At 41.1% G+C, this 14,775-nt stretch overlaps 1 protein-coding gene across 2 annotated transcripts in view; it reads right to left on the bottom strand.

The window, feature by feature from the left end:
- Positions 1 to 11,266: 11,266 nt before the first annotated feature.
- Positions 11,267 to 14,775, bottom strand: part of Taf1 (TATA-box binding protein associated factor 1) — a 54,454-nt gene continuing 50,945 nt past the window's right edge. For both annotated transcript variants that reach the window (XM_069332322.1, XM_069332321.1), the window contains exons 33-34: positions 14,219 to 14,338; positions 11,267 to 14,022 (exon numbers count right to left, since the gene is read on the bottom strand). In XM_069332322.1, coding sequence (XP_069188423.1) covers positions 13,717 to 14,022; positions 14,219 to 14,338 — 426 coding nt within the window. In that variant the 3' untranslated portion in view covers positions 11,267 to 13,716. The remainder of the gene's footprint in view (positions 14,023 to 14,218; positions 14,339 to 14,775) is intronic.

The raw sequence follows: 14,775 nt of genomic DNA, 5'->3' as shown, positions 1-14,775 counted from the left end.
GCATTAATTTTATGTTTCTGGACGAGACTAAACCAAATTCTTCTTCAAAAGCTTATTTAGCAATATACTAATTAATTACGACCTACTTAGTCGTGCTGTGGTGAGGCGGCACGACACTAAGATGACGCCACTAATTGTGAAACACAGATTATGATAACTTTCCTTTGACTACAAGGAAAAGGCGTAGCTACTCCACTGTACAGATCTCTGATGCGCCCTTTTTGGACTACTGTCTCCACCCATGGAGGCCTCGTCTTCAGAATGACAATCTGCTTTCGAGAAAGGTTCAACGCCAGTCGACAAAAATCGTTCCAGAACTGTCAACTCTCGTATCAGGAACGGTTGAAGGCCACACCGTTAATAACACTGCAAACCAAACATGACAGTGCAGAGCTCATCGAAACTTTAACAACACTGAATAATTTGGAGTATATTGAGCCAGACCACTTTTGCAAAAAAGGTGGATGTAACACGAATATGGGGCAACGGTTTCAAGTTCAACAAGCCACAGTGTAGGACAGAAAACAGGTGCTTAGTCACCCATTGGGTAATAAAACATTGGAACCGCCTACCCGCCGAAGCCGAAAATGCCAAGATATTGCTGCAGTTCAAAATGCAGCTGGATACAAATCATTAAAAATAAGGAGGGGGGATCTTTGACAAGCCGCCGGCCTCCAGTCCTAGTCGAGGCCACTAGAGACATGGTGGTCGGTTTAGTAAATTCAGGTGAATCCAAACAGAGGAGCGGGGATTAACATCTGTAAATGGATAGGCTATTTTAAAAGTCCTATTATCAAAATCAGGAGCACGTCTAGCAAGTTTTATCATGCAACTCGAGAGAGTAAGCCAAGTCAACATTTACCTAAAGTTAATGCACCAGTCTATGTTGGTCAGGATGCATTCCTTCCTTCTGGAATCAGCTATACAACCCTTGTAGCGTCCTAGCAGAATATTCGGACAAGACATCCGAGCAGAACATAACTATAACACTTCCACTACACACAGAAATCACAATAGCGTGATGCATCAATGAACAAATCCACAAGGGCTATTGGGATTTCTGTGTGTAATGAAGTAAGGGCGAAGAGGTAGAACGGCCTATTGACATAGCTCAAGTGCATGGGGGAGTTGTGTAAAACCCTGGTTTGTGTCTCTGAGAGGCTGCAGGATCCAAGTAAGTTAGGTACAACTTCTGGTTTAAACTATTTTACCATGTCGTAGCTCAGTCGATTAAGGCAGCGTCTGGGATGCTCTCGGACATAGGTTCGAATCCTCCTCGCGGCCCTTGTGGATTTGTTTATAACACTTAGCCTTGAGTTGTTTATTTAGTCCAATAATATAACTTGCAGCCGCAAGATATCATTATGACCAGGTAATCTTACTCAACAAGAGCTGTCATTATACTGTAATCAGTGACTATCATATAAATATATATAATATAATGTCTAACCTGCGCTTGAAACAATCCATCGATTCACTGAATATTATGGTACACGGTAATTTTTCAAATAAATTAACAACTCTGTTTTCAAACCAGTATTTACCCACATCTTAACTACATCTAAACTTATCCAACTTGCACAATTGTTTCGAGCTCTATTTTGTGTTATATCTAAAATCCCATTTACAGCCTTCGTTTTTCAACCACTCCCAAGCCTCAACGTCACCCCCAACCTCTCGTCCCTGCAGAGAATGCAAGTCAAGCCCCCTTAATATCTCTCCACAGAGAAAGTGTGTAACATTGGCAGTCTCCGTGGTGTAGTGGTAAGACACTCGCCTGGCGTTCCGCGAGCGCTATGTCATGGGTTCGTATCCTGGCCGGGGAGGATTTACTGGGCGCAATTCCTTAACTGTAGCCTCTGTTTAACACAACAGTAAAATGTGTACTTGGATGAAAAAACGATTCTTCGCGGCAGGGGATCGTATTCCAGGGACCATAGGATTAAGGACTTGCCCGAAACGCTACGCGTACTAGTGGCTGTACAAGAATGTAACAACTCTTGTATATATCTCAAAAAAAAGGGTCCTACAACATTGAAGGTTTCTGATATTGCAAATTAGGAGGGTCCCAACAGCACAGTCGTGTTCGTGCCCGACTCAGTCGGGAATTCCAAGTTCGAATCCAAGACGGGACAGAAAAGGTCGGGCGCGTTTCCTATCACTTAATGCGCTTGTTCACCTAGCAGTAAATAGGTACCCAGGAGTTAGTCAGCTTGTTGTGGAGTTGTATCCTGGGGAAGGTCAGTAATTCGTTCATGAAAAGGGACCTCGATATAAGCCTAACATGTATATATACATTGGCTGCCTGTCCTCCGACACAATTATTATTAAATTAAATTGATGTGATTGTTTAAATACACTGAATAATTATCGGCTTAATTCAAGGGACAAGTTTGGGGTAGTTTTGAGTAAAACCATTTGGTCAATCAAGTTTAGCACCAATGGTTCTGGCCAGCACTGGAAAAGTGACCGCATGTACAAACTGGCCCTTGTCTAACAGATTTCCTTTTTCCGACAATGTAGCTATAACTAGGTTATAGCTACTGACCCTTCATAAGATGATATTATGCTATCATCTCTGGAGACATAGGTTATGCTTTAGTTAGCCAAAATATTATTCGTTTTCTATTATTCGGCTTTGATAGAGAATGTATTTAAAGGAATACTTCTCAAAATATGTTATGTAGTAATTTACCTGAATTTTTTTTTTTTTTTTTTTTTTTTTTTTTTTTTTTTTTGAGATATATACAAGAGTTGTTACATTCTTGTACAGCCACTAGTACGCGTAGCGTTTCGGGCAAGTCCTTAATCCTATGGTCCCTGGAATACGATCCCCTGCCGCGAAGAATCGTTTTTTCATCCAAGTACACATTTTACTGTTGCGTTAAACAGAGGCTACAGTTAAGGAATTGCGCCCAGTAAATCCTCCCCGGCCAGGATACGAACCCATGACATAGCGCTCGCGGAACGCCAGGCGAGTGTCTTACCACTACACCACGGAGACTGCATTTACCCGAGGGGGCTACTATATCTCTCTCTAGTGGTTCTGACGAGAACAGAAAGCCAGTGGCTTATCAAAGGTGCCCCCCTCGTTGGTCCTGATGATTTTATCGAGCTAGATGTTGAAATTCAGCAGTGTTTTGCCATTAATGGCCTCGGCGGGTAAGCGGTTCCAAGGGTTCCATGGATTACATAGGGTTTACACCCTATGGGTGTAAAAGCATAGCCTATTTTCCATCTAGCATTGTGGCTTATTGGGCTTGAAACCATTGTTCCCCGTTCGTGTTACATCTGAGAGTGGAGAGCGAGTGTAGCCAGCACACAGGTGGTGGTGGACATGGTGATAGTGTGCAAGGATTCAGAGAGCGAGTATGAACAACAGGATATTTTATGGGCTAAAACTGGGTAAAAGTAGCTAGTAAGAAGGTAGTAAATGTAGTTATATGTAAGGTATATAACAATTCATAAGGAACACTGTGCATCTGGAGTGTAGATGTGCTTGTCTATGAAACATTTATATTGTGATTATATTATTTACTATTATAATAATAATAATAATTCTCTGTGCCGGGGGACAGGAAGCCGGAGTGTATTCATACCCGTTTGGTTTTTATCGACCAAGAGCTGCTCTTCGTTGGAATCACCCCCATCTTGAACAGAAAAGGAAGCATATAGAGATGTCACATCATGCACATATGACATCACAAACTTCAGTAAGTCAACCCTGCGCAAATTTAGGACTTTACCTTCAAATATTTTTCCCCAGACAAGACAAAAGTTACCCTTCTTGTTCGTCTTCATGGTTATGATAATGTACCATTCCATGCAAATTGTTCGATACTAGAATATGGGTAGGCGGTATAGAGCCTGGGTTTGTCTTTCTGTGTGTCTGTCTTCCCCCTCTCTTCCCTTCCCTACTTTCCTCCCTCATCCCATCTTACCCTTACCCTTTTTCCCCATCTTCCCACATCTTGCTTTCCCCCCCCCCCCCAGTCTCCTCTATAACCCCGAAACGCTTTCAGTAATAGTGGCTTTAGGCATTGTATGTACTAGTTCTATCTATTAACCAATGTTCCAGCGATGTGTAAATATTTCATTCAAAATTATCTGCTCCCAGAAATTTTAGCCAAATATCCCCAGTTTGCTAACTGTAGGTAGTAACCGAGTGATTGTAACCTATCCACCGCTGCCCACTGGATGGGGGGCGGTGTGCAGGACAAACATAAATTGTGACACTAGCTCTCCACATATGTCAGTTGCTTAATTTAGAACCTGTACTTGAGGTCGATCTCGAACCCATTGTTGATGTGACGACTTATATTGAATTTTGTAACTAGCTCATCAAGATTGTAACTTGCTTAGCCAAATGAATTGTGGGGTTCAGTCCCTGAGCCCATTATGTGCCTCTGTAACCCTTTCCACTACCGCCCACAAGATGGGTATGGGGTGCATAATAAATGAACTAACTATAAATCGATCAATTTATGTAAAATCTCTTGTATGTATGTACCTTACCTGAATAAACATTTTATTTTATTTTATAATATCACCCTGCAAAGTTGGGCGAGTCTTGCCCCGAGCCTTGGACAGACAGACATCTCTCTTAAAGACATGGATTACTGGACGTGGTACCTGACAGTGCCCAGGATAGTTTCTCTCTCCCCACGCCACCCATTTCTCACGTCCCTAGGTAGGGTTAGGATTATTTTAAGAACAGCGAATACGCGGACACTTGAGGTAAACAAAGGCATTGCCAGAGTGGTAGCTTAATTGATCAAACAATTATAGTGCAATAATAACCTGCAATAATACAAGCCATATACCAATCAATACACATATACAGTTTAAGCACTGTATATAACAATAGGCAGTTTAACAATAAGTTTAGTTTAGTTCATTTATTATGCACCCCATACCCATCTTGTGGGCGGTAGTGGAAAGGGTTACAGAGGCACATAATGGGCTCAGGGACTGAACCCCACAATTCATTTAGCTAAGCAAGTTACAATCTTGATGAGCTAGTTACAAAATTCAATATAAGTCATCACATCAACAATGGGTTCGAGATCGACCTCAAGTACAGGTTCTAAATTAAGCAACTGACATATGTGGAGAGCTAGTGTCAAAATTTATATGTTTGTCCTGCACACCGCCCCCCATCCAGTGGGCAGCGGTGGATAGGTTACAATCACTTAGTTACTACCTACAGTTAGCAAACTGGGGATATTTGGCTAAAATTTCTGGTAGCAGATCATTTTGAATGAAATATTGACACATCGCTGGAACATTGGTTATAGAATTGTCTCTAAATTCACGTATCTTTTCGCACTCCATCACATAGTGACGAAGGGTGTGCGAATAATTTTGTTGACACAGTTTACATTTGGTCAGGTCTACATCAGCAGATAATGAGAATTCCCAGAGATACTTGTAACCGAGTCTAAGCCGAGCAGTAGTAACATCTAGAAGTCTGCTGATTTTATTGGATGATCCATAGATGTGTGGCTCCTCTTGCATGATAGTATGATGATAGATGGAATTACTGGTGTCAATTTCACTTTGCCTCAGATCTACAAGATCTTGTTGAAGTTCTCGGTGTACAGCTGCTCTCAGATTGCTCATTGACAATCCAAGGTTACACTCAACGGCTCCTTTAAAGGCAGATTCTTTGGCTAACTTATCAGCTCTATCATGCATTCGGAGGCCAACATGAGATGGAGACCACATGAAATGGACTCTGTTACCATCCTTAGTAATTTTGTTGTATTTGTGTCTAGCTTCGGACACGAGCATGTTACAGTTATGTCTTAAAGAGTTGAGAGCATTTAAGGATGATAAGGAGTCACTTACAATTAATGTATCAAGTTTTGAGACTTGTACACATTTCAGTGCAAGGATTAAGGCAAATAGTTCAGTCTGAAGGGTAGAGGCCCAGTTGTTTATACGGACTCCCCACTCAAAGTATAGGCCATCGCCCATTGTCAGGACAACTGCACTTCCAGCTGCACCCGTGGTGCGGTGTAGGGAACCATCAGTGTATATAATTTGAGAGAGAGAATGCTCTGTGGACAGAGCATCAATATGGCTTAAGGCGTTGAGCTTTGCCTCAAGACGAAGCTTGGGCTGATCTCTAATTTGCTTCTTGGGTGGAAAGGGAGGGATTAAAACTGGAAAGGGTGTAACCTCCCACGGTGCAGGAAAGTGCCGCTGTTGTTTCTCTTGGTACAAATCATGAACCTGATACATTCTGAGTTGGGTTCCAGTTTTTGTTATCCATTTGGAACAATGCTGATCTTCAATAAAGAAATTCTGGAGGGCTTCTGTGCAAGGATTAGGATGAGTTAGCCTAAGCATTTTTATACCAATTTGACAGTTAATTTCAGTAACACGATCAACAACGCTCAGAATATTAAGTTCCTTTCTCATATTAAGTATCTTTGTGGTACGAGGGCACCCAAGGATTATCCTCAAGGCTTCGTTTTGCAATTTTTCAAGCCCTCCAAGCTTTCTTTCAGGCATCAAAGCAAGCAGAGGTGCAGCATAATCTACTAAAGATCTGATGTATGCAAAGTACATCATTTTGACAATTCTGACATTGGCACCATAGCTTGAGTGATAACCTGCAACAGCCTTGAGAGCTCGGAGCCTCTCTTTAAACTGACGACAGAGTCTGAATACAACAGGACCGTACAGTGGCACCTCAAGGCCAAGGTATTTGAATCTGTTTACTATGTTTAACAATAAGCAAGTAGTTTTAACAATAGACAACAACAATAAGCAATTCCAGTTTTTAGCACTGTAACACTATGCAACTGCATATGCCTAAAGCTAGGGCAAACAGAAATTAAGCTGGAAATTACATTCTACCAACCTGTATACAAGCTCGACCCGGCTGACCTGACGATCAAAACGATAATGGTCGAACAAGCGTCCAGCCGGTATGATATTAGCTCCGCCCCCGATACAGGGGAGGGGAGGCTACGTAGGTATGACATTTTTACTACAGACCGGTACTCACCTAGTTCTAATTACCTAAGTGTAGTTACAGAATAAGAGCTACGCTCGTCGTGTCCCGTCTTCCCAGCACTATTTGTCATTTAACGCTTTGAAACTACTGACAGTTTTGCAGCCCGTCCTCCAAAGAGCAACAGTACACCGAGAACTTCAACAAGATCTTGTAGATCTGAGGCAATGTGAAATTGACACCAATAATTCCATCTATCATCATACTATCATGCAAGAGGAGCCACACATCTATGGATCATCCAATAAAATTAGCAGACTTCTAGATGTTACTACTGCTCGGCTTAGACTCGGTTACAAGTATCTCTGGGAATTCTCATTATCTGCTGATATAGACCTGACCAAATGTAAACTGTGTCAACAAAATTATTCGCACACCCTCCGTCACTATGTGATGGAGTGCGAAAAAGATACGTGAATTTAGAGACAATTCTATAACCAATGTTCCAGCGATGTGTAAATACTTCATTCAAAATGATCTGCTACCAGAAATTTTAGCCAAATATCCCCAGTTTGCTAACTGTAGGTAGTAACTGAGTGATTGTAACCTATCCACCGCTGCCCACTGGATGGGGGGCGGTGTGCAGGACAAACATATAAATTGTGACACTAGCTCTCCACATATCACCATCTGGTCACCATTTGGTCCGGGAGACATCTCCCGTCACGCTGGGTGCAGTCGCACCTCCACAGATCTCCAGTATCATCTATTGATACTGGTGATGACTCAAAAGGGCCACCTCTTACGAGCTACTCATGCCCGTGCCACCTTTTGGGTGGCTTCATCTTCATCTTAACACATTCACAAGGAAGACATCTCCCGTCATACAGGGTGCATTCGCACCTCCACAGATCTTCAGTATCAGCTCTTGATACTGGTAATGGCTTAAAATGGCCACCACTTACGGGCTATTTATGCCCGTGCCACCTTTTTGGGTTGCTTCATCTTCACCTTAACACATTCATAAGGGAGACATCTCCCGTCATGCAGGGTACATTCGCACCTCCACAGATCTCCAGTATCAGCTTTTGATACTGGTAATGGCTTAAAAGGGCCACTACTTACGGGCTATTCATGCCCGTGCCACCTTTTGGGTGGCTTAATCTTCATCAATCAATCAATCTCCACATATGTCAGTTCAACCCGTCCTCGACTCAAGTCCATTACATCCAGCGGTCGACCCCACAGACGCATTCATAAATTTTAATATGCTGTTCATTCAAAACGGGAATTTTCTCAAGTATAAATTAATATTATAATATATTAGCATATTGTGCATATATAGGCATAGGTTAGGTGTTTAGGTTCTGTTGGCGATTATTAGTATTTGTAGTACCTGGGTGAAGCATTTACAGCGTTGTGATTCAAACAAAATTCGTCAGTGAAGCACTTGTTCCGGATATGTTCGAACGTCAGCAGTTGTGAGTCGTGTGTAAACCGCTTTTCATTCATAAACAGGGGGTTTGGCGGGTGGATGGAATCACTTTTGGATCTTTGTTTGGAGGACGGGCTGACCCGCCAAACCCCCTGTTTATGAATGAAAAACGGTTTACACACGACTCACAACTCATTTCGTTCGAACACTTCCGGAACAAGTGAGCACTGACAAATTTTGTTCGAACCACAACGCTATAAATGCTTCACCCACGTACTACAAATACAAATAATCGCCAACAGAACCCAACCACCTAACCTAACCTACCCTATGCCTATATATGCACAAAATGCTAATATATCATAATATTAATTTATATTTGAGAAAATTCCTGTTTTGAATGAACAGCATGTTAAAATTTATGAATGCGTCTGTGAGGTCGACCGCTGGTTGTAATGGACTTGAGTCGAGGACAGGTTGGATTGCTTCACCCATGTAATACTAATACAAATATGCCTATATTGTATATGCACAATATGCTAATATATTATAATTTATATTTGAGAAAATTCCCGTTTTGAATCAACAGCATGTAAAATTTTATTTGTGTGTCTGTGGGGTTGACCACTAGATGTAATGGACTAGAGTTGAGGACAGGTTACATACTACAAATACAAATAATTGCCAACAGAACCAAAACACCTAGCCTATGCCTACATATACAGAATATGCTAATATATTATAATATTAATTTATATTTGAGAAAATTCCTGTTTTGAATGAACAGCATGTTAAAATTGATGAATGCGTCTTTGGGGTCGACCGCTGGATGGATTGGACTTGGGTTAAGGACGGGTTGCTGTTTTGACTTCCACCACCTTGTTGTGGTGGAAGTTCCACCACTTCTCACTTAACTTGGTCTGACTGTATCTCTGTTCTCGAAAGTGAATTTTCTTATATTTCTACTGAGCTTTGTTTAGATTAAATCTCTGACTTCATGTTCTAAGCTTGTGAGTACATACCTTTAAGTCTTTTCTGTATTTTGTGATTTTGTTGGTTTACACCCATGAGTGGACTTTTTTGTAATTCAATATTTACAATCTTCTTTGGTAGAGTTGTCTTCCCCCAACTAAAGTGTGTGGGTTGGAGTTTTAGCAGATGAAGATAGTATCATCAGCAAACAGCATTTGCTTTTCACCCACAGTTATAAACCCATGGAACCATCTACCCACAGATGCTGTAAATCCCCAAACTCTTAAATTTTAAAATCTATCTAGAAATAATTATCAGGACATATAGAGGGTACCTTTGGCAAGCTGCCGGCTCCCCGACCTCATCGAGGTTATTAGCGTGTTAGCGGCTCTCGGGTCTAAGACCTTTAGAGACACCCGACAGACCTCTGGAACATTATTTAACACAGTGCAGAGTTACAAACTCATTAAGATTTCAACTCAGATTCAACAGAGCAGAAGTTGTTAACACATGGGACAAAATCTTACTGAAGCAACCATAAGAGTCATAAATACTCATACTTTGCCCAAGTAACACTTAGTGGGCCAGCCAGAGGCTTAGGGGCCCATGCCTAGAATATCCTTGAAAAAACAAAAAAAATGCCTGAAGTAGCATTAGAAAAGCTTTGAGGTTTATTAATCAATCTACATGGCCCCTAGATTTTAAGAAGTCCTTGATTAGATACCAAAGGCAGACAGTATATACACTGATATAGGGATACACACACCCATACGGGTTTCCTTGAATATTGGTTTAAGTAGGGAAGTAACTTAAGTGGTATTCTTCATTTTTTCTTCATCATCATCTTCAGTGTTAACTATGACTTCATTTTTATGAACAACTCCTGTCCCTACAATTGTTCCTTCCTCTTATGTTCTCTGTGTACACATTCTTATGAATAAAATTATGAATATGATTTCTACTTTCAGTATGCACGGGTAAGGTTGCTGGAGAACTACTAAAAGATCATGGCTTCTTTTAATATGCATATTGGAAAGTCACCAATACTTTATCCAAGGAGACTCAAATGGTATCTTGTGTTTCACAGTTGTTCTGTATTCTCATCTATATGATTAGTGGTTGGTCATTAATCACTTGAAACAAACACGTGTTTTGTACAGAGATAATATGTCCACAGCTCTTAGCAGCAAATGCACCAAACATTACCAGTTACCTTGGCTCGGTGGCTGCCTACATTTGAATACCATCCGTAAAACAACAAGTCTTTTATGATTTGTTGGGAGATCTTCAATGTGTTTATCACTCAGCACATTAAATATACATGCACTGAGGACTTGTGAGCAAGGAAAGGAGGAAGAGGTGGGCGGTGAGAAAGGGAGGGAAGGAGGAATGGCTGAGGGGGAAGGAAGGGAGGAGTGGATGGGGTGGGGGAAGGGATTAGTGGATGAGGGGGAAGGAAGGGAGTGGGTTAAGGGTGGGTTGTGAGGAAGGAGTAGGTGATGAGGGAGGGAGGTTATCTTGAGATGATTTTGGGGCTTTTTAGTGTCCCCGCGGCCCGGTCCTCGACCAGGCCTCCACCCCCAGGAAGCAGCCCGTGACAGCTGACTAACACCCAGGTACCTATTTTACTGCTAGGTAACAGGGGCATAGGGTGAAAGAAACTCTGCCCATAGTTTCTCGCCGGCGCCTGGGATCGAACCCAGGACCACAGGATCACAAGTCCAGCGTGCTGTCCGCTCGGCCGACCGGCGACCGGGAGGGAGGAAAGGAAGGAAGGAGTGGGTCATGAGGGAGGAAGGATAGGAGTGGGTGGTGAGGGATGGAGGGAGGAAGGAGTGGGTGGTGAGAGTGGGAGGGAGGAAGTATAGAAGTACATAAATTGAGCCATTCATGAAAAGGTTTTCATAAAACTTTTATTCTGAAATTATTTTACATATTTTTTTTTTTTTTTTTTTTACAAATTACATACAGTATTCACAATCTTTTCCATATTTAAAAATTTGCACCACAGATTCTAACACCACCAAAGTGCCAATACAAAGTGTAAGCATCTTCTATAATTCATAGTTATTAATATGTTACTGCAAATTAAAATCATCTTTATTTGCAAAAGAGTGCTAGGCAATTGTTTTACCAAGTTTTTTTTTAAAGTCATCATTTGAGATTTAACAAAAATATTCACCAAGCATAACCCCCAAGCTGTTAAGGGCTATTTGGCCTTTGTCGCCCATAGGTGCATAAAAAAAAAAAAAATCACAATTTTTTCTCTTATAAACCTATTATTTTGTGTTCCCTGATCACGGGAAAAATAATAATAAAATCGTAAGTGGCATATTTTGGTCACAATAGAGCAGGGAAGTCTGGCAAAAAAAAAAAAAGGAGGCGCTGACTCAACATGCGACCGAGGCAGTCTGCTCAGCCCCAGCTGTCAGGCGGGAGTTGCCACAAAGATATAATTACCTAATTATTTCAATGTTTCTGATTTTTTCTTTGTTTTTTTGCTGTAATATTATTCAATAGTGTGTAGTGTGATATATTTATATAATAAAATGTGTGAATCATCGCTGTACTCAAAATTATGGTGTGCATATTATTGATTCAATTATTGTGTTCATAAAACAATAAACAAATACTTTGTCGGTTATTACACTATATACACAGGTTATATATAAGTATCTGCATGTTTTGTTCACCATAACGAACCACCAAGTTGATACAGTATAGCGAGTCAAAAAGCAACAAGGAGTGACCACCCAGCCTCTCGCTGCCACTCCCTCCCTCAATGACTCCTCATTCGCCCACATCCTCCTCTCACTATAATGTTTTTGCTTTTATTCACTATATACAGACATTATATATAAGTATCTACATGTTCTGTTCACCATAACTGTTCAACTAAGCCGGTATAGTGCCCAAAGAGCATAGTGGCCACCCTTACCCTGCATGACAAGGCATCCAGATGTTGCCACGTCCCTCACCAAAATGGCTTCTCCCAACACTCCTTTTGCTGTTATTACACTATATATACACGTTATATATAAGTAGAGTATCTACATTTACACCATAATGAACCACTAAGTTGGTATGCTGAGTGATAGTGGCAATGGCAGCCCGCCATTGGCTGCCACTCCCTCCCTCACCTGACCATACTGTTTTTGCTTTTATTAACTATATACAGATGTTATAGAGTATCTGCACGTTTTGTTCACCATAGCGAACCACTAAGCTGGTATAGTGAGTCCAGACAGTAAAAGGTGGTCACACAGAGTCAGCAGACAACACTACCTCCCTCCGCACCATGATTACTCTTCCCACTACAGCGCTAATTATCACAACAATCCTGCTATTATCAGAATCCTGGTCATTTTTATCACAGTCAGGGGTCTTCTGTAATACTATCATCGCTAAATAATAGCATGCACATATATATTTTGACATTTTTAGGCGATTCTGTGGTCACAAGCTGAACAGCAGTGCTGTGAGCTCATGCTGCGTGCACCAGCCTTGGTGGCTCACTCAATACCGAGGCCCTGACACCCAGGAATGTTGCCCATTTTTTTTTTTTTTTAAACAGTGTCTGATCACAAGAGCCCTGATGAAGGTGAGGTGAACCCCGTGTATCTGCGGACCGTTTAAATCTTGCATAGTACTCCAACACGTCATATGACGTGATGCACACTTTTGGGTAAGTTACTCAACAAGTCATATGACGTGTTGTGCAGTTTAAAGGTTAAAACATTTGCTAATAAATTTTTTCAGAATTGTTAGTCAAATTTAAATATGTGCAGTGCTTTTATTTATATTGTGTATAAATTGAACATATTATACCAGAAGTTAAGCAAGCATTTCCATACATGCACAAATTTTAAAATGGCTATTCATATTTTGTAATACATGTAACCACCTTTCGTTTACAGTGCTGCTCCTCCAGGCTGATGGCCCCTATCACCCCTCCCCACGAAAGTGGCAAGTAAGAGTAATACTGTACTGTAACGACATCCTCACCTATACTGTCCCAGAGATAGTTATAGATGCTTTTAGTACTAGTCTTCTGTTCTCTGAGACCTTCCCTTCCTTGAGGAGGATATCTCAAAATGATTATAAAACAGGTCATACTCTTAGGGTAGGGAAATAGTCATAAAATAATGTTTTTACTAAATTACATTACTGTACTGTAATCTAAATGTTGTTTCTTAAACAAACTTATTATAAATATACTGTACTGTATCTGTATAATAAATACAAAATGAGAAGAGATAATGATTTAAACAGCAAGACAACAAAAACTTAATAAATGATTGAAATAAATGTGCCAGGGACAATGACATCAAAAATCAGGCAGCATCTAGAACCATAAAGCATCTCCGTCGTCTTCCTCCTCCTGCTGTTGCTGCTGCTGTTGTTGGTGCTGGTGCTGCTGGTGGTGCTGTTGGTGGTGGTGCTGTTGGTGGTGCTGCTGGTGGTGGTGCTGCTGGTGGTGCTGCTGCTGGTGGTGCTGCTGCTGGTGGTGCTGCTGCTGGTGGTGGTGCTGCTGGTGGTGGTGCTGCTGGTGGTGCTGATGGTGCTCATCGTGCTGTCTTGCCTGTTGGGCCGCCTCATCATCAGAGTCAGAAACTGCCAAGTCATTGTTAATAGTACCATCATCATGAGGCTGTTAAAGAAAACAATTAATGTAGAGAGAACCACCATTATTACAATAATAGCTATTATGAACCATTTACAATAAAACAATATTTAGCATGGGTCAATGTTAACTTTGTATTAATACTGGCCACCAGGAAGTGACCACACTTTTGTAAACTATGAACAATTTGTACTTTTAAGAGTAGAATTTAAGTTGCACCCACCTGCGATGGCATCATGCCACCGAGAAACTCTACTGACGGATCATAACTGGCATCCACCTCCATGCTGCCTTCACCAGCCAGACCCTCAGGGTTATAGTCTCCTTCACTCCCTTCACCATGCTGTACACAAAAATAAAAAACAATTAAACAGTGTTTTTAAGTGTTAAAATGGGTGGCATTATGACTAAGAGAGCCACTTTATACATGATTAGCTTCCTTTAACAACTTCCCATGTCCGAAACGGGCCAAATGTAAAAGCATAATGTGGCCCCATACATTTCAGCCACTGGCCAAGCTATACATCGTTAAATGCTAAACTATTGCATCATAACTACTATAGGAGTACAAAAATTTATCTTTTTCAGCTAAATTAATACTAGACAATTTTCTATTTATAATGCCTATGACATAGAAATTACCTATGTGAGAACATTACTCGAGTATGCAGCATCAGAACGGAATTCACACCTTGTGAAGCATTAACAGAATCTTAAGAAAGTTCAGAGGTTTGCAACTAGATTAATACTAGAAATGAGAGGCCTCAGCTATGATGACAG

Source organism: Procambarus clarkii, chromosome 27, assembly GCF_040958095.1.
Source record: "Procambarus clarkii isolate CNS0578487 chromosome 27, FALCON_Pclarkii_2.0, whole genome shotgun sequence".
Classification (NCBI taxonomy): Eukaryota; Metazoa; Arthropoda; class Malacostraca; order Decapoda; family Cambaridae; genus Procambarus; species Procambarus clarkii.
The sequence above is the reverse complement of the archived record's forward strand: the minus strand, read 5'-3'. Positions and strand labels throughout refer to the sequence as shown.